General features: G+C 46.7%; 1 protein-coding gene across 1 annotated transcript in view; it reads right to left on the minus strand.

The window, feature by feature from the left end:
* Window positions 1-873: 873 nt before the first annotated feature.
* WDR31 (WD repeat domain 31) overlaps window positions 874-20,108 on the minus strand; it is a 30,376-nt gene continuing 11,141 nt past the window's right edge. Inside the window, exons 2-11 of the mRNA XM_038746044.1 lie at window positions 16,801-16,873; window positions 15,010-15,137; window positions 11,375-11,504; window positions 8,877-8,951; window positions 6,875-7,019; window positions 6,528-6,640; window positions 4,842-4,909; window positions 3,365-3,506; window positions 2,848-3,010; window positions 874-1,083 (exon numbers count right to left, since the gene is read on the minus strand). Of these exons, the coding sequence (XP_038601972.1) occupies window positions 923-1,083; window positions 2,848-3,010; window positions 3,365-3,506; window positions 4,842-4,909; window positions 6,528-6,640; window positions 6,875-7,019; window positions 8,877-8,951; window positions 11,375-11,504; window positions 15,010-15,125 (1,113 nt within the window). The 5' untranslated portion in view covers window positions 15,126-15,137; window positions 16,801-16,873 and the 3' untranslated portion in view covers window positions 874-922. The remainder of the gene's footprint in view (window positions 1,084-2,847; window positions 3,011-3,364; window positions 3,507-4,841; window positions 4,910-6,527; window positions 6,641-6,874; window positions 7,020-8,876; window positions 8,952-11,374; window positions 11,505-15,009; window positions 15,138-16,800; window positions 16,874-20,108) is intronic.

Below are 20,108 nucleotides of genomic sequence, written 5' to 3' on the forward strand. Positions count from 1 at the left end.
ACTTTTTGTAGGAGTTTCTTGAACCTAGCCAAGCTTTTACCGATGATGTAAATGACTCTCCTAAGGTCTACAAACACCACAGTTACACCTTGAGGTTGTACTTCTCCCTTTCATACTGCAAAAATCAAGTTTACAGGGTTCTTCTGTCATCTGAAGTAAACTGCTTGAGGACTCTGGCTAGGGGCTTGCCAGCAACAAAGAGCAATGAAATCCCAAGAAAGTTTATAAACTCACATCAATCTATCAATGGTATTTATTGAGCACTTACTGTATGCAGAGCACTTTACTCAGGGCTTGCGAGAGTTCAATCCCCTGCCTTCTTGAAGATGGTGATGTTGATGATGATGGTGGTATCCTGGACCACTAACCCAGTGTTCCATAGGTTGAGGAAATCTTGGGGAAATCTTTCCCCATTTGAAGATTTCAGAGAAATGCCATTAGATCCAGGAGTTTTGCCATTGTCAAGACTCCCACTAGGGTGGTGAATTCAAAATGTTTGGGAAGGAAACCGGTACCTCCCTCACAGTGCTTGCAAGCATGGTGGGGGACAGTTGTAGCTCCAAATCTTTCAGGGTGAGCAGTAGTATCTCCTGGGATCAGTGTAAAAACTGGGGACCAGAGCAGAACACTGAGCAGATGGTAGGGATGGAAGTGCATATGTGCGTGCCTAATTGATGAGGTGTGGCTGCAGGATAGAGTTTCCTTTTCTCTTCAGGCCAGGCGGGGCCACTCCTCAGGATCAGCTAGAAAGGGAAGGAGGGCTGAGGGTGAGAGTCCTGTCTCCATCAGAGAACTAAGAGGAGTTCCTCGAGCCAAGGAGTCAGTATAGTTTGGGTAGTCACAAAGAAAGAATTGGCTGACACGACAAAGAGATTCCAGTTTTGCCCAAGGTCATCCTTTTATCAGTGAGCGTCTTTGAGCATCAGAACTTTGCCACTTCTTGTAGTTCCAGTCCCTTGTGGTTATTGATCCTGAGTAAGTGAATTCCGGTGTTGAAACTGGCACAGAGGACAGAGGAGGGGTCACAGACAGACAACGAAGCCAGAGGGCCCGATCCGTCCAGAGACAGGGTGGAAAGGCAGGCTGGGAAAGAAAGGAGAAATCATTTGTTGTTATGAGATGTTCTAAGAGATTAAAAAGTGGGTTTCTTGGGGGGTTTTTTTGGACCAGGGAGACAAGAAGATAAAGATGTAAGTGGTTCAGGGCAGTATGAGAGGAAATAAAATCTCAGGGCTGAATTTACTAAAGGGCAGAGAAGAACTGGGGGCCAGGACACAAGCTCCTCCACTTGTCACCTCCACACCCGGTAGAATCCACTGTAAAAGGCTGCCTCAGTTACAGAGGTGTCCCATGTCTGCCTGCATCTTGGGGGAATCTGGGGACTGGCCAGCTGCTTGGCCCATGAGAATTAGTCACTTCCTCTTCCCTCCTGTGACCAGTTTCCGCATAGACAAGTGGCTTCGCTCTGGGCACACAACTGTTCCCACCAGTGAACTCTGTTTGGCTTTTTGCCTGTATTTATTGCCTTCTGGAGACTTTATTCTCGCATGGCATTCTAATCAAATAAGCCCAAAAGGTTACTAGCCCTTGGGAATACTGGATCAGCCCACCCTTTTCTGAAGAGGTTTACAAAGAATGTGTGTGTGTGTGTGTGTGTGTGTGTGTGTACACACGCACATCAGTGTCTTCAGAGATAGGAAGCAATGCTACTGACAAGGTTGCAGTCTATGTGGGCCTGTGTGACTTCAAAGCTGGGTATGTGACCAGTTGTCCTTTTCACAGCAGTAGCCAGAAAGACTGGCCTAAATGCTTTCTGGTTATGCTGCTGTTTGTGGAGCCTGTTGCCACAGTGACCCTACCTCTTCACCTGACTGCAAAGAGATCGGGTCTTCTAAGTGATCTTCTTTGGAGGGGTTTCGGTTTAGGAACCGTCATCATTGAGATTTCATCTCCAGGTGCACCCGATGTCCAGAACAGGTTGTGCTACCTCCAGTAAATTAGGGTAGCCATGGTCCCTGGAATGTTTTTCTCTCCTGCCCTTCAGCAGTCTAACAGCAATCTAACAGCAATCTGAAAACTTCAGCCCTATTGTTCGGCAGGGGAAGGGCCCTACAGCCAGCTGAGGGGCACAGATTTCTTCTGGAAACGGACTCCAAGTGGTACTTGAGTGTGCACGACCCAGGCAGTGGTTTTGAGCATCCCATTTTCCAACAGACTGGAGGTGGAATCTGCGCTGAAAAATAATATGTGCTCTGGCTCTGAGCAAAGGCTTTTATTACTTAGCTGCAAAGAATAGTGTTGTAACTGCTCCCATCAGGAGGAAGACTAAATACCTCGGTTCCTGGAGCAAGTTGGATAAGCTTGGCTTCCTCATTAGGAAGGAAGGGAGGGCGGTGGCACAGAAACTACAGGGCTTCCCTTCTTCTACACACACTGGAACACAGGGAGGTGCTCAGGGAGTGCTCGGGGAAGTGTCACACTTGGGCCAGCTGTGGGGCTCATGTTACCCAAGTCACTTAGGCCCCTGGCTCCTTGTGAGGGCTCTGTGAGCCAAGTGTTGACCACTGACCACCTGGGAGTAGTGTGGTATGGGGTTCCATGCCCTCAAGTCACAAATGGGGGGAATGGGCAGAGAGCTCCCCAAGAAGAACTCCTTAGGAAAGAGCAAGAGTTGACTAGCTTGTGGTCAGGCAGGAAACATACATTTGGTAACCTGATTGAGCCCTGATTGAGCTTTTTGAGCCCTGGCCTGAGCGGGCATTCTGGTTTTCATGCTAGAGCAGGAAGAGGCTGAGAGAAAAGAGTTCTCACAGGCCTTTTGAGGGACGTTCACAAAAGGACTCTCACCTCCAGTGTCCTGATTCCAAACCTTCACTTTGCAGTCATGGGAGGAGGTGGCAATTGCTGAAGTCACCCCCGAGCCCCGGGGCAGAAAGATACAGGATGCCACGGCCTGGATGTGTCCCTTGAACTCCTGCACTCGATCCCTAGTCTGCCTGAGGTCCCACAGCTGTAAAGTAATTGCATGAAGTTGAGAAGACAGGAAATGCTCCCATTGCACTTCTGGGCCTCTTAAACACTTCTTTACCATAGTCAGTCATGGCACAGTGGTGGGTGTTCCAGACCCAGAAGGAGGGCCAGGACACAGGGGAACCTCAAGATTGCTTCGTCGCCCCACCACAGCCCTACAGATATGAAAAAGGGCCCTGGGGGAGTCTTGTGGTTAGTTAGGATAACCCTCAGATTTCCCACCCGAAGGATCCAACAACACCCCTGGTCTTGTTTGAGACCCCTTCTCGGCCCTTCCTCAAAATGTTCGGACACTACGTGCTTTTGGGGATCCCCTCAGTGCCTGCCCTCTTACCGTGGCTTCGCAGCCATCCCCTTCACAGCCACTGCTGCAGCTGAGACAGTTGTGCCCGTCCGGACTGACATCACAGTGAATCTGGATATGCTGCTTTGCAGGAAAGGAATGTGCCACCTTCAGGTCCCGAGTGTCCCAAAGTCTGGAAGGAAATGGAGGGAGCGTGGATTGAAAGCAATGAATGAAAACCTCAATCCCTGGGTTCCATGGCTGGCAATCTCACACCAACATCCTCGCCTAAGAGACCATTGGGCTGGTGGGAATCACAAAAGAAAATGATCTAGTATTTGCCCTCAGGGAGCTCACACATCTCCAGACCTTTCTTTCCTCTCCCAAGTCCTGAAAACTGATTCTTTCCCACCTAGGGCAGGCCTGGGCAATGGTTAAGTCTGGAGGGCCACTTCACTAGTTTTATTAAGCTTTTGGGGGCAGTACAGAAAACACTTTGTGTTTCGTCTGCCACGGGAGAGTTTCCAGGCACTGAAAATTAGTCTCTCCATTGCATCTTCTGGCTGGTATGCTCAAGGCTGAGGAAGGAGGAGGTCTGAGAGGTGGGAGCAAGCTATTCTTCCAGTTGCGAAGGCTCCTGGAAGTTCCATCCCCAGCAGATTATTATTACTATTATTATTATCACTATTATTATCAGACATGGCCAGCAACCCCTTCCCTCTGTTGAGAAGCAGTGTGGCCTAGTGGAAAGGGCACAGGCCTGGGAGTCAAAAGACCTGGGTTCTAATCCTGACTGCAGCACATCTGCTTGTGTGACCTGGGGCATATCATTTCACTTCTCTGTGCCTCAGTTACCTCACCTGTAAAATGGGGATTCAGAATTTGAGCCCTATGTGGGACAGGGACCGCGTCTGACCTGATTATCTCGAATCTACCCTAGCACTTTGTGCAGTGTCTGGTACATAGTAACATTTACCAAATACTATTAAGAAAAAAAAATGGGTTTCAGAGTTCAGATGCGATAGGAATTGGGGCTGACCCACTTCTGCCGGGCACAGTGGGGACTCAATCTGGCCCGCAGACTCAGTATTTTGCCTACCCATATGTTAGGGCCAAATTGGGAGTGACTATTCTAATCTGTGTAGAAAACAAAATGCAATTTCACCCATCAGACCTGAGACTCCCGAACTGGGCAGGGACCATGAAAAATGGCAGGAACTATTCATACAAAGACCCGTTCTATTCAAATGTGTAATTACTAAGAATGGAAACCAAGTGACATATTCTTCAAGGTAATTCTGTCCGATATGCATGGCTCTAATCTGACAATGAGACACATTTTTGTGCTAGGTGGATAAGGAAAGCCTAGAGCTCCAGGAGAATATTATGCTAATAATAAGATACCAGAAAAGTTTCTGGGTTCTCTCCAATCTGTGGAGTTTTCACGTTCCCTCCCATCTCCCTTGCCTTCCACCTCAGTGAGTGTGAGAAGAAGAGGTTTTTTTTACATGTTGGTCAAGTATCTTACCTGATGGTTTTATCTTCAGAGGTCTGGAGGACGTATGGCTCCCCAGGCACCCAGCACAGGTGAGTGACCTAGAGAAACAAAACTCTTTTCATACCTTTCTGAGTCACCAAATGAAGCATCCCCCATGTTGATACGGGCTTGTGGGACAGTGCCGGAAGGTTTAGACTGCTGTCTACAGTGATGGGAAAGTCAGGAGGACAGGGTTTGGGTGGTAAGATGAGAAGTTCTGTTTGGACATGTCTTCTTGATGCTCTGAGCTCGGAACAGTTTTCAAAATCAGAACATTAGATGAGAGGGTCTTGCTCCACAGACATCAGAGCGGTTGCTGAGGAACGTGAAGTGCAATTCTAGCATCTCTCCCTTGTCTCTTTCTGCTGCATGAATCCAATTCTCTTTCCACCTCGACGAATCACATTCTCAATCAATCAATCAATGGTATTTACTGAGCACTTACTGTGTGCAAACCTCTGTACTAAGCAAGAACTTGAGTGAGTACAAGACAAGAGAGTTTGTAGACGTGTTCCCTGCCCAGAAGGAGGGCACATAATAAGCACTTAATAAATGCCTTTATTATTATGGAGCTTAAAGTCTAGTGAGGGAGACAGACATTATGGCTATGTACATAAGTGCTGTGGGGCTGAGGGTGGGGTGAATATCAAGTGCTTAAACGGTACAAATCCAAGTGCAAGAGTGATGCAGAAGGGAGAGGAAGTAGAGGAAATGAGAGCATAGTGTTGAAGGAGATATAATTTTAATAAGGCTTTGAAAGTGGGGAGAGTGATAATCTGTCATAAATGACAGGAGAGGGATTTCCAGGCCAGACGCACAACGTAAGCAAGGGGTTGGCAATGAGATAGACAAGACTGAGGTACAATGAGTAGGTTGGCGTTAGAGAAGCAAAATGAGCATGCTGGGTTGTAGTATGAAATCAGCGAGGTAAGATAGGAGGGGCAAGGTAATTGAATGCCTTAAAGCTGATGGTAAGGAGGTGTTTGATGTGGAGGTGAATGGGCAACCATTTGATGTTCTTGAGGAGTGGGGAAACATGGACTGAATGATTTTGTAAAAAATGATCTGGGCAGCAGAGTGAAGTATGGATTGAAATGGGGAGAGACAGGAGGCAGGGAGGTCAGGAAGGAGGTTGATGTAGTCATCAAGATGAACAAGGGTAAGTGCTTGGATCAGCATTGTAAATTGTTTGGATGGAGAGGAAAGGGCAGATTTTAGCAATGTTGTGAAGGTAGAACTGACAGGATTTGGTGACAGATTGAATATGTGGACTTAATGAGAAAGAGGAGTTGAGGATAATGATAAAGTAATGGGCTTGTGGGACAGTGAAGGAAGGTGTAGACTGTTGTCTACAGTGATGAGAAGATCAGGAGGAGAACAGGGTTTGGGTGGGAAAATGAGAAGTTCAGTTTTGGACATGTTGCCCTCTTGATGCCCTGAGCTCAGAACAGTCTTCAAAATCAGAATATTAGGTGAGAGGGTCGTGCGCCAGCCTTAACAGGGAAGTGAGCAAAGGAGCAGCAGGTTTTTCTTACACTCTGTCTCCCCAAACAGAAACTCACCAATCTAGCCAGTGGGACACCACTCTACACTTGAACATGAGGAAATGTGCTTCTTCTCAGCGTAGCGCTAGACGGCATCCATCATGCCAGAGAGGGGAGATTTCACTTCACAGACCTTGCTTCTTACCAGATTCCTCGAGATGGATGCTTTCTGCAGGCATTCCCCGGTCTTAACGTCCCATTTACACAAGGTGTTGTCCCGAGAGCCAGTGCACAACTGCAAAGAGTCTTCAGAAACCATTTGGAGATTCCGTAAGATTAAATCCAGAAACCAACTGACTGTATTAGTCTTCTAGACTGTGAGCCCGTTGTTGGGTAGGGACCGTCTCTATATGTTGCCAACTTATACTTCCCAAGCACTTAGTACAGTGCTCTGCACACAGTAAGTGCTCAATAAATACGACTGAATGAATGAATTACCACATGCACACACTGGTAAAAAGGGTTGGGATGATAACATACCTGGGCTCACAGCTAATCCAGTAACGACCAGTTCATGGCCTGGAAACCACTGGGTTGGTTGTGAGCTTCCATTGATATCCCACATCATCACTGTCTTATCTCGGGATGCGCTGAAGAATTGGTTCGATTCAAAAACACAGGCAACCTGCTCAGGAAACAGCCCAAAGAAACAGCTTTTGGGTGCTGGCTCGAGTGAATTTGAAAGAGAGAGGACAGTATTATAGCTTCTTTTTAAAACCATTGAAAGAATCTGGACTTGATGAGGGAAGACTCTAAAGCATAGAGGTCAGTCTTCTCACAGGGTGAGGCAGGGCAAACATCCTCAGACTGCAGGGTGAGTGGACCTACCCTCCCCCAAGCCCCAGGAATGGCCAAAATCCTGAGCATTTGAAAATGCCAAATTAGCAGAACTGCTCCGAGGAAGCATATCTGCCTCATAACCTGGAACTCCATGCATCTCTGCATCCTGGGTGAGTTCAGATGCAGATCATTCTGTAGAAGCGCTCGTGTTGTTACAAAAACCTTTTTGCAGATGCGAAGGATGCTAGGAAGGGTGAGGAAGGGACAGATCTGGGAGAATTTGTGAAGACTGAGGGAACCAAACTCATGGGGAGAGGGTAGAACAGAAGGAAAATAGGGACAAGGTCCTCAAATGTGAGGAAAAGGCACTAGAAGCAGTGTTGGCTAGTGGATAGAGCTCAGGCCCGGGAGTCAAAAGGACCTGGGTTCTAAATCCAGCTCCGCTAATTATCTGCCTTGTGATCATGGGTAATTCACTTAACTTCCAGCCTGATTAGCTTTGATCCACCCCAGTGCTTAGTACAGTGCCTGGCATATAATGAGTACTTAAAAAACACCATTAAAAAAAAGGCACTGGTTTTCTTTCATTTGGCCCATATGCTATTTGTTTTTTGCTCCCCCCGTCCCTGGGGACGAACTAGAAAAAGTGGTGAGGTCTCAAACATTAGACCAACACATTTGAGGCTGTATTTTTTATATTAACCTGGCAGAGTCAGACAACTGAAAACAGGACAGGAGAGCTGGACTGGGGAAGGAGTGGCTGGAAGAGACAAAGGTCCCCTAAGTGATGAAAACATTGCCAGACTGGGAGTTTTTTTATATCTAATAATAATGATAATAATAATTGTGGTATTTGTTAAGCACTTACTATGTGCCAGACACTGTACTAAGCACTGGGGTAGATATAAGATAATCGGGTTGGACACAGTCCCTGTCCCTCATAGGGTTCCCAGTCTCAAGCCCCATTTTACAGATGAGGTAACTGAGGCACAGAGAAGTTAAGTGAGTTACCCAAAGTCACATAGCAGACAAGTGGAGGAGAAGGGATTAGATCTGTCTGCAAATAAAAAGATTTCTGAGCCTTCATTTAATAGAGCTATTGAAATGTATTTTTTGCACAAGACACTTGTAAAGGACTGGGAAAAGCTATTATATTTAGGGCATTTGGCACTTTGTGACCTTGGGCAAGTCACTTAAACTTCTCTGTGCCTCAGTTTCTTCATCTGTAAAATGGGGATTCAATACCTGTTCTCCCTTCTACTTAATGTGAGCCCCTTGAGGGACAGGGACTGTGTCTAACCTGATTCTCTTGTATCGATCCCAGCACTTTGTACAATGCTTGGCACATAGTAAGCACTTAACAAATACCTCAGTTATTATTATCATTTGGCAGAGAAGGGGAAAAGCCTCCAGAGTAAGTGGTTTATGTAAAAATTAAGTCTGCCAGGAAGGAGAGCTATTCAGTCTGGTCTCCTGCTGAAGATCAATGTAGTCTGAGCATAAGCAGGGAAGGAAATAACAGCGGCCAAGAGTGTCGGCTATTTGGTTTCTGGGGCGGGGGAGCCGAAGATCAATAACAACTTTGACATATTTCTTGTTCATTAAGCAATCACAATTGTTAGATAAAATTTGCCACTTTGTTTATCTCATCTTCTGATAAAGAGACAAGTACAATCTGCAACTCCAAAGGTCTGCTATTTACCTTGGTCACTTCTTGTTCGTGTCCCTTGAACCTCTTCACCACACCTCCAGATCTCCAATTACAGGCCACGACAGTCTGGAGAGTAATTAGATCACTTTAGTTGAATCACCCATCAAATCGACAGTAAAACGATTGGCTTATACTTCAATTTTGATGCTCTTCCCTGGCTTGGTTCCTCACCAAGATAAGGCTTCAGAAAGGTGGATCCAATTTTCCAGACCCAACCCATTCTGGCCTGGGAGTTTCCTGGCTCAAAATCCAAATGGTAAGGGAAAACTCCATTCAACCTGACCGAGCCCTGAATTTTTACAGTTCTACCGGTATTAAAGGGGCATGGCTCCTTGAAATCGCCAAGCAGATCTGGCTGGGTCCATAACACTCCCACCACTTGAAACTGCCACTGCGGACAGTAAGTGCAGATCTATTAAAAATCCTCCTTGGTTTTGGCTCTATCCTCTCGAGGGAGGCATAGTCCAAATAAAGAAGAACATTTAACTGTGCATTTAGCTCCCCTCCTGCCCCTTCTGCTTAGTGCCCAGTGTCTAGCCTTCAAAGCGATGGATGCAGTCAATCAATCAGTGAAATCTATTGAGTGCTCACTGTGTGCAACATAACAGATTTAGTTGGTAGCCAAGTACCCAGCCCATAAGGAGTTTACAGTCTAGAAGGATACAGGAAGCCAGAGGGAGGGTGCTGTCTAATTTGATCAGGCTCAGCATCTTAGCAGGCCTGGCCTGGCCCCAAAGCCTACCTGGGTCCAATCAAGGTCCCAAGCAGAACTACGGCGGAACAGGGCTGAGGTAATAATATCCCAATTTTGCTCCATCTCAATTTCCCTGAACACTCAACTGAGCCTGACCATGCACTGCTTTCCAGGGATGGAGGGATTTGACAGTAGGGGCAGGGCCCAGCCCAGCCCTCCACTCTCTCAGTTCCAGTGACAATTGTGGTATTTGTTAAGCGCTTACTATGTGCCAAGCACTGTAGCTTGGGTGGATTCAAGCAAATTGGGTTTGACACAGTCCCTGACCCTCATAGGGCTCACAGTCTTAGTCCCCATTTTATAGATGAGGTAACTGAGGCATAGTGAAGTGATTCACCCAAGGTCACCCGGAGGACCTGGGATTAGGTAGGATATGTACACTGTATCTATCCCAGTGCTTAGTACAGTTTTTGGCACAAAGTGTTTAGTAGTATTACTATTTTTATTATTATCATTATGAACCACTTGCTGCTCTATGCCAACTCTTCTGGCCATCCCAGCCACAGTGGGTAAACCACAGAGATGCTTGGTTGTGACAGCATCTGTGGTAGACTAGGGCAGAATATGGGCTAGGAGCCAGAGCTGTGCCACTTGGCCCACAGCCTTGCTGACATTCCTTATGCCTGCTCCAAAAGCCCTCGACCACTCAGCCGCATGCTTTGTCCAGTCACTATAACTCATTTCACATTTCCTCTCTGAAGTCTCCTGCTACTGGAAACTTGGTCCTGTGCCCACTAAAGGACCCCAATCCCCCACCAGACCTCTTTGGGGTTTTCTCCAAGCCTGGCTGGCCTCTGGGCTCTGTGGTCACCTTGCTTCCACCTACCTTGCCTCCTTCATTTCCTACTATAACCCAGCCTGCATACTTTGCTCCTCAAATGTCATCCTACTCACTGTACCTCAATCTTGTCTATCTTGCCGCTGACCCCTTGCCCACATCCTGCCTCTGGCCTGGAACGCCCTCCCTCTTAATAGCTGACAGACGATCACTCTCCCCACCTTCAAAACCTTATTAAAAGCACTAAGAAGCCTTCCCCAACTAAGTCCTCAATTCCTCTGCTCCCACTCCATTATGAATCATCCTTGCACTTGGATTTGCACCTTTTATTCACCCCACCCTCAGCCCCACAGCATTTACGTACATAACCCTGATTTATTTAGTTATATTAATGTCTGTCTCCCTGTCTAGACTGTAAGCTGGCTGTGGGCAGGGAACGCTTCTACCAATTCTGCTATTTAGTATTTGCCAATTTGTACTTCCCAAGCGCTTAGTACAGTGCTCTGCACATAGTAAGCGCTCAATAAATACGATTGATTGATTGATTGATTGATTAGTATTCCCACAAACACTTAGTGCAGGGCTCTGCACAGCAAGCATTCAATATATAGCACTGATTGATTGAATGTGGGAAGGAGATGTTTCTCAGAGATGTAGGCAGGATTTGGGCAGAGAGGAAGACCACCTCTTTCTGCATCCCCTTCTCTGCTGTATCTCCCCTACCCAACTGCCTCCCAGTTTCACCCCAGTTGAGAGACATTCTTCACCTAGTGAAGGACATTCCCATTTCCTAGACAAACTCTGAAAAGCCAAAATTTGAAATTCCTCATTAACTTGTTTCAAAATCCCAGTGATGCCACACTTCCACTTCTCAACTCTTTTCCAGTGCTCCTCCCTCCGCCACCCACCCGGTCCCAACCCCTTGGCCCAGTTAACAGTTAGAACGAGAGCTCTGGCCTTATCTTTTCCTCCAGACAAACAGAGGTCTACATCCAGCACAGTGACTGAGGTGACAGCAGCAGTGTGGGCTTGGCTGAATTCTTGAACTGCTCTACCAACTGGCCTTGCTTCCACATATCCATTGGTCCTGCAGAAGAAAGTTTGAGAGTGGTAATAGATTTCCCAAAATGCTCACCTTTCTCATTGTACTCGCCTCTGGACTAACTGTGTGGTGAAGTCCAGAGAGAACAGTTTTTCCTTTTTTAAAAAAATAAAAAAGATGCATAGATATGAAGAGGTGAAAGCACAGCTCCTCATTTTCCCTCTTAAATTCTCAACTGACCTCACTTTCCCTTCAGAGTTGACAACAACCATCCTTCCAATCTCTGAAACCTCTAACTGTGGTATTATCCTTGACTCCTCCCTTTCTTTATCTCCCATGTTCATTCTCTTACCAAATCCTGCTGGTTCTTCTTCTACAACATTTCCAGAACCTGCCCTTTCCTCTCCATTCAAACGGCCATCACACTGGTCAAAGCACACAAATCTCAGTCTCTCTCTCTGCGCTAATCTCCCAGATTCGACCTGACCTCTCTTCCCCTCCAGTCCATGCTTCGCTCTGACCTGTCCTTATTCCTAAAACATTATTCTGCACATCCCTCTCACTCTTCAAAATCGCTTCCCATTCTTCCCCACCTCAACAGAAACTCCTGATCATTGACTTTAAAGCACTCAAAAAGCTGTCTCCCTTCTATTTTTCCTCTCTCTTCTCCCACTACACCCCAGTTCACACTCTTTGTTCCTCACAAGATCACCTTCTCCTTGTGCCTCGGTCTCACCTATCGTTCTGCCAACCTCCTGCTTGCACCATTATGCCTGCCTGGAACTCCTTTCCCCTTCAAGTCTTGTCTGCTGCGTGATCTTGGGCAAGTCATTTCACTTCTTTGTGTCTGTTACCTCATCTGTAAGATGAGGATTAATACTGTGAGCCCCATGTAGTCCATGGATATGGACTGTGTACAATATGGACTGTGTACAATATGGACTGTTTACAACCTGATTAGCTTGTATCTACTCCAGCATTTAGTACAGTGCCTGGTACACAGTATGTGCTTAACAAGTACCATAAAAAAGTCTGTCAGACCCTTCTCCCCATCTTCAAAACCCTTCTGAAATCCCACCTCCTGCAAAAGACCTTCCCTGATTAATCTTTCATCTCCCCACTTTATATTTTCCCTTATGCTACTAGAGTACTTTTGTGCCACCTACGCTCTTTATATATTTATATTCTATTTCTTCCTCCTATCTACAATATACTTGGCAGTGGGAGCAGAGCTGGGAGAAACAGCTGAAGTAATGGTAGGGGAAAGGAGAAGATGGAAAGGAGGGGAAGCTAGAAGCAGGAGGACAAGGGAGTCCAGAAGATGTTTTGGAAACAAGGAATATGATGGGATTGGAAGGGAAAAGGAAAGAAGGGCAAGACTGCTGGGACCTGTGGAGTTAGCAGCTGAGGCAAAGAGAGAAGATGGGGCTAAGATGAGGAAGGGATTGGGCTGGGGAAGAATAGAGAAGGTTGCGAATAAGTGGAGGGCTGGGGAGGGGAAGGGAATGAAGAAGGGGGCAAGCAGAGTCTGGAGTATGGAGGAGCTTGGAAGGTGAAGATAGGACTTGGGAAGGGAGAGAAGAAGAGTCTGGGAAGAATGAAGGCTGAGTGAAAGAGGGTGGCTTCAGCTGGATAGGCGAATGGGGAGTAGGCAAGAAGACTGGACTGGAAAGCACGGGGATGAATAAGCAAAAGCCGGAGGGGCAGAAGGTAGGATAATCAAAGCCTACAGTACTTGCTAGTGGGAGAATGTAGGATTTGCAATCACTCGGAAAATGTCCAGACTGTCTGAACAACAGGAATCTGAAAAGGCTAAATCCTAAGCAGTTAAACAAAGGTCCCATCTATTATTAAGGGGCTAATGGAGCTGACCTATTTGGGCCACTGTACTCGTTTTGCCAACTTTCTACTTGGAGACCCTTTTTCTGTGGCTGTTCCCGGGAACTGCCCATTACAAAGAGTGCTGAGGTTCTCAACTTAAAACTTAACAGACTTAATTTGTTTCCGTAACCAACAGGCCCTACATTTCTCCCTTAACGTATCTTCTCCCCACCAAGAGAAGCAGTGTGGCCTAGTGGATCGAACACAGGCCTGGGTGTCAGAAGGACCTGGGTTCTAATCCTGGCACCGCCACCTGTCTGCTGTGTGACCTAGGGCAAGTCATTTCACTTCTCTGTGCCTCAGTTCCCTCATCTGTAAAATGGGGATTAAGACCGTGAGCCCCAGGGACTGTTTCCAACCTGATAATCTTGTATTCATCCCAGTGCTCAGAACAGTGCCTGGCACATAATAAGCACCTAATGAATACCATGGAAAAAGAAAAAAACTGCCTGAAGCAGTTCTGAGAAAATGATGATTCCTGGCAAGCTCTACGGGGCTCTTGAGAGAGAAACTGGAGACGGGGAGTGCTCAGTTAGAGCTAAAATCGGCTTTAGCATTAGGGAAGGGGACAGAGATGCCATTTGGTAAAGGGCAATGTCCACTTTTGTGGGGCGGTTTTATGGTATTTGTTAAGCGATTACTATGTGCCAGCCACTAAACTAAGCACTGAGGGTAGATACAAGCTAATCAGGTTGGACACAGTCCCTGTCCTACATGGGGTTCAGAGTCTTAATCCCCATTTTACAGGTGAAGAAACTGAGGCACAGTGAAGTGAAGTGAAGTGACTTGCCCAAGGTTACACAGCAGACAAGTGGTGGAGACAGGATTAGAACCCAGGTCCTACTGACTCCGAGGCCCATGTTCTATCTACTAGGCCACGCTGCTTCACCTGTTCATGATGCAACAATTCCAATGATCTACTGATTCATTGATTCTTGAATGCTCCCATTTCAATCCCTAATGTGAGAGACTGGTTTATGAACAATATCATTCAGTCAATACATGGCATTTATTGAGCGTTTACTATGTGCAGCGCACTGTACTAAGGACTTGGAAGAGGACAATACAACAGAGCTGGTAGACACAATCCCTGCCAGCTAGGAGCTTACCGTCTATGGGGGGGAGTCAGATATTAAAATAGATTAGAGATAGGGAAAATAAGATTGTTTTCACAAGAAAAAAACAAGTCCACTACTCTTTCCCTCTAGCATCTACACAGATGAGGAAGAGTTATTCCTTATGGAGTCTGTTAGGATGGGATTTTTCTTCTTCAAATGCTTTCTAGTCGTTTCTGACCCATAGCGACTCCACGAACACACCCTCCTCAGAACATCCCACTGTCATAATGTTGTTCTGGTACCTGTATCCATAGAGCTTTCTTGGTATAGATACAAAAGTGGTTTACCATTACCTTCCACCATGCAGTAAAAACAGTAAAAAGTCTTTGCCGTTGTCTTTAATCAATGCTTTGATCACTTGATTGTCTTGCCTTTGACTATTTCCCATGCTGCTGCTGCCCAACACAGGTGAACTGACTTTGATGCTTCGGCTTAGACCTTTCCATTATGGGTAACCCTATATGGCAAAGCTCTAAGCTTCATCAGAGTATGCAAACTCTCCTGCCACGATAAGGCATCGATTCATGGGAGAGAGGTTGGGATTATCATACCTGTATATGGAGGTGTTGTGTCGGATCTTACTCTGCAGCTTTCCCATGGTAGCATACCATTCAGTCAACAAATGTGTCAGCGCAGCATGAAGAATTTGGAAATTCAGTGTCAGCATGCCTGGAGGTCTCTGGAAGTTAAGTGGCCAAAATGGGAACACTAATTCTGCAATCCAAATCCCCAAATTGTTCAACAGTTTGGGCCCTGAAATAGGTGGTCAGGAGATGCAGGGGAGATTCTGCTTTCCACTCCTGCCCTGCCCCATCCACAATTTCCTCCCTTCCTCCCCACTGCACATACCCACATTCAATCAATGGTATTTATTGAGTGCTTTCTCTGTGCAGAGCACTGCACTAAGCGATTGTGAGAATCCAGTAACTGGTAGATGTGATCCTTGCCCTCAAGGGGCTTCCACTCAACCACAAGCTATCTGCTCCCTATACCTCTATTTTCCAGATGCCCATGGGAAACCAAGTAAGTATCTAGAGTGCTCTCCTAGCATGGCTTAGTGTGAAAGGCAGAGCTAGTTGCTGTCTGCCAAAAAGAGCTGGGTCACCTCTCAGACTGGTCACGCTCATTTGCTGGCCTCTTTTCCATCTCTCACCTGCAAAAAGTCAGCATCCCATGGGGTTCTGTTCTGGTGCCCCTACTCTGCTCACTCTGCACCACTTCTCGGGGGAATCCATTTGCTCCCAGTGGCCTCAACAACCACTTCTCTGTGGATGACTCTCAAGTCTACCCTCACCAGCCCTGACCTCCCTCCAGACATTAAATCTTCTAGGACATCCCCTATCCCCCTCCCCTCTGTGTTGATGCCTCACTTGGCTGTGGACCCCTTAAAGCACTTTGATACTCACCCCATACCGACAGCATTTATGTCCCTAACCTAAAGCTCTACTAGTAATTTCCCCTATCTGAAATTTCTTTTATTGCCTGTCTCCTCCTATACGCTGGCAGCTCCTTATGGGCAGGACTGCATCTACCAACTCTGTTTATTGTACTTTCCCAAGCACTTAGTTCCGTGTTCTGCAGACGGTAAGTGCTTGGTAAATACTACTGATTGCTAGATGGACTGCCATTTTCACTACTTTCTTATTCCTCTATTTTGTCTTCTAATTCTCTTGCTCTTACCGGTTATGTCCTTGGTCTTCCTCTAGTTTCCGCTGCTTGTTAATAATTCATGGAACTTTACTTTCTGGGACTTATTAGGTGCTCATTATGTGCCAAGCATTGTTCTAAGTGCAGAGGTAGATACAAATTAATCAGGTTGGACATGGTCCCTGCCCCACATGGGGCTCACAGTCTAAGTAGGAGGAATTAGGATTTAATCCCCGTTAAACAGATGAGGTAACTGAGGCACAGAGAAATTAAGTGACTTGCCCAAGGCCACACAGCAGACACAAGGCAGAGCCAGGATTAGAACCCAGGTTCTCCGATTCCCTGGCCCATGCACCTTTCCAATAGGCCACAGTGCTTCTACAATTTATGTCTGTCACCACCATTAGATTATAAAATCCCTGTGGGTAGGGACTGCGCTTATAAGTCTACACACTACAGGCTGGCTGATTGACTCAGTACTATCGAAAATTCAAAAGGAAAGAATGGAGATGCAGTTCCACGATGTAGTTATTTTAAACTGAGGTGATTTACCAAATGCTATAATGGGATTGGTCTCATTTTGAGATGAGGTGATTGGATTGGGTTCTTAGCTAACAGTTTTTCAGACAGCATCCTTTCCCTGAAAAGCATTCAGGCAGTTCTACCACAAAAATATCCACTCTGAGATTACTCACCTACAAAAAAGTGTTGGTGGATAGATGTACTGAAGGATTTCCAGTCCTGGGTGTGACAGCTCCTTGTTGTTCACTGCAATTAGCAAGAAGATAACCACAGTTATTCCCCCTCGACTGTAACCACAGGTTTGAATATCAAAAAGATTGACAAGGTAACCAAGCTTTTCATTTAATTAGGTAGCTTGTTGAGCATCTTTTCAATAATAATAATGGCATTTATTAAGCGTTTACTATGTGGAAAGCACTGTTCTAAGCACTGGGGAGGTTACAAGGTGATCAGGTTGTCCCACAGGGGGCTCACAGTCTTCATCCCCATTTTACAGATGAGGTCACTGAGGCCCAGAGAAGTGAAGTGACTTGCCCAGAGTCGCACAGCTGATAAGTGGCGGAGCCGGTATTTGAACCCACGACCTCTGACTCCAAAGCCCGGGCTCTTTCGACTGGGCCACGCTGCTTCTCTAGATGCACATCATTAACAAAATAAATAGAGTAGTAAATATGTATGAGTAAAATGGAGTAATAAATCTGTAATAATAATGATGGCATTTGTTAAGCGCTTACTATGTGCAAAACACTGTTCTAAGCGCTGGGGAGGTTACAAGGTGATCAAGTTGTCCCACCGGGGGCTCACAGTCTTAGTCCCCATTTTACAGATGAGGGAACTGAGGCACAGAGAAGTTAAGTGACTTGCCCATAGTCACACAGCTGACAATTGGCAGAGCCGGGATTCAAACCCCTGACCTCCGACTCCAAAGCCTGGGCTCTTTCCACTGAGCCACGCTGCTTTCCCTGTACAAACATACATACAGGTGTTGTGGGGAGGGGAAGGAGGTAGGACAGGGGAATGGGGAGGAGGAGAGGAAAAAGGGGGCCCACTGTGGGAAGGCCTCCCGGAGGAGGTGAACTCTCAGTAGGGTCTTGAAGGGAGGAAGAGAGCTAGCTGGGCGGATGTGCGGAGGGAGGGCATTCCGGGCCGGGGGAGGACGTGGGCCGGGGGTCAAGGGCGGGACAGGCGAGACCCTTCCTCTCCCCAAGTCTTCTGTTCTATTGCTCATCCTCATCTAGCTCTCTTCCTCCTTTCAAAGCCCCACTGAGAGCTCGCCTCCTCCAGGAGGCCCTCCCACACTGAGCCCTCCTTTTCCTCTCCTCCTCCCCATCGCCCCTCCCACCCTACCTCCTTCCCCTCCCCACAGCACCTGTATATATTTGTACAGATTTATTACTCTCTTTAATTTACTTGTACTTTATTTACTACTCTATTTTATTAATGATGTGCATATAGCTATAATTCCATTTATTCTGAAGCCAGTGAAACATACAAACATGCAAACCGTTCAGATTAATTATGAATCTCCTAATCCAGGGGACAAAATCCAGTGGAGCTATTAGAGAAAATAATTCTGAACAATGGGTAGGCTGTACAACTCTACCTAAGCAAGCTTAAAACTTCATTCTCAAGTCAGTCTCTTCCTTTCAAATAGGCTTCTTTCCTCTTGCCTGTTCTAGTTCGGTAGTGAGGACAGTTTTGTTTATTTGAAGGAAATGGGGCTTTTTGTCAGAATGAACCCCCGAAGGGCTAGTAAGAACTGTGCCAAGATGACCAAGGCCTGGGATCCTGCAATCCCAGCATATGAGAGAGGATAACACACCAGATATGCCAGCCTCATACCCAACCTCTGGCTGCTGACACCAGTTCAGGAGCAGAGAAGTATGATAACATTAAAGAATTATGAGGGAAGTAATAATATAATAATAATTGTGGCATTTGTTAAGCTCTTACTCTCTCCTCTACTTTCCCATCCTTCCCAGCAGTATCTTCAGATGAGATCCCCTCCATCCTCTCAAATGCCACCCCATTCACCTGTGCTTTGGACCCCATTCCCTATAATCTTATAAAAACTCTCGCCCTTTCCTCCTCCCCTCCTTAATGTCCATCTTCAACCGCTCACTCTCCACTGGTTCCTTCCCCTCTGCCTTCAAACATGCCCACGTCTCCCCCATCCTAAAAAAACCCTCTATTGACCCCACTGCCCCTTCTAGTTATCGCCCTATCTCCCTCCTACCCTTCCTTTCCAAACTCCTAGAACGAGTCATCTACACTCGCTGCCTTGAATTCCTCAACTCCAACTCTCTCCTAGAACCCCTCCAATTCGGCTTCTTTCCCCTACACTCCATCGAAACTGCCCTCTCAAAGGTCACCAATGATCTCCTTCTTGACAAATCCAATGGCCCTTACTCTATCCTAATCCTCCTCGACCTCTCAGCTGCCTTCAACACTGTGGACCATCCCCTTCTCCTCAACATGCTATCCAACCTTGGCTTCACAGACACTGTCGTCTCCTGGTTCTCCTCTTATCTCTCTGGCTGTTCATTCTCAGTCTCCCTTGCGGGCTCCTCCTCCCCCTCCCATCCCCTAACTGTAGGGGTTCCTCAAGGGTCAGTTCTTGGTCCCCTTCTGTTCTCCATCTAGACTGTGAGCCCACTGTTGGGTAGGGACTGTCTCTATATGTTGCCAACTTGTACTTCCCAAGTGCTTAGTACAGTGCTCTGCACACAGTAAGCGCTCAATAAATACGATTGATTGATTGGTGAACTCATTCACTCCCGTGGCTTCATCTATTATCTCTATGTTGATGACACCCAAATCTACATCTCCTCCCCTGCTCTCGTTCCCTCCCTCCAGGCTCATATCTCCTCCTGTTTTCAGGACATCTCCATCTGGATGTCTGCCTGCCATCTAAAACTCAACATGTCCAAGACTGAGTTCCTTATCTTCCCTCCCAAACCCTGCCCTCTCCCTGACTTGCCCGTCACTGTGGATTGCACTACCATCCTTCCCATTTCACAACCCCACAATCTTGGTGTCATCCTTGACTCTGCTCTCTCATTCACCCCACACATCCAATCCACCACCAAAACCTGCCGGTCTCACTTCCACAACATCGCCAAGATCCACCCTTTCCTCTCCATCCAAACCGCTACCTTGTTGGTTCAATCTCTCATTCTATTCTGGCTGGATTACTGTATCAGCCTCCTTTCTGATCTTCCATCCTCCTGTCTCTCCCCGCTTCAGTCTATACTTCACTCTGCGGCCCAGACTATCTTTCTACAGAAACATTCTGGGCATGTCACTCCCCTCCTCAAAAATCTCCAGTGGTTGCCCATCAACTTTCACATGAAGCAAAAACTCCTAACTATTGGCTTCAAAGCTCTCCATCACCTTGCCCTCTCCTACTTCACCTCCCTTCTCTTCTTCTACAGCTCAGCCCGCATACTCCTCTCCTCTGCCGCTAACCTCCTCACTGTGC

Source organism: Tachyglossus aculeatus, chromosome 4, assembly GCF_015852505.1.
Source record: "Tachyglossus aculeatus isolate mTacAcu1 chromosome 4, mTacAcu1.pri, whole genome shotgun sequence".
NCBI classification, from domain to species: domain Eukaryota; kingdom Metazoa; phylum Chordata; class Mammalia; order Monotremata; family Tachyglossidae; genus Tachyglossus; species Tachyglossus aculeatus.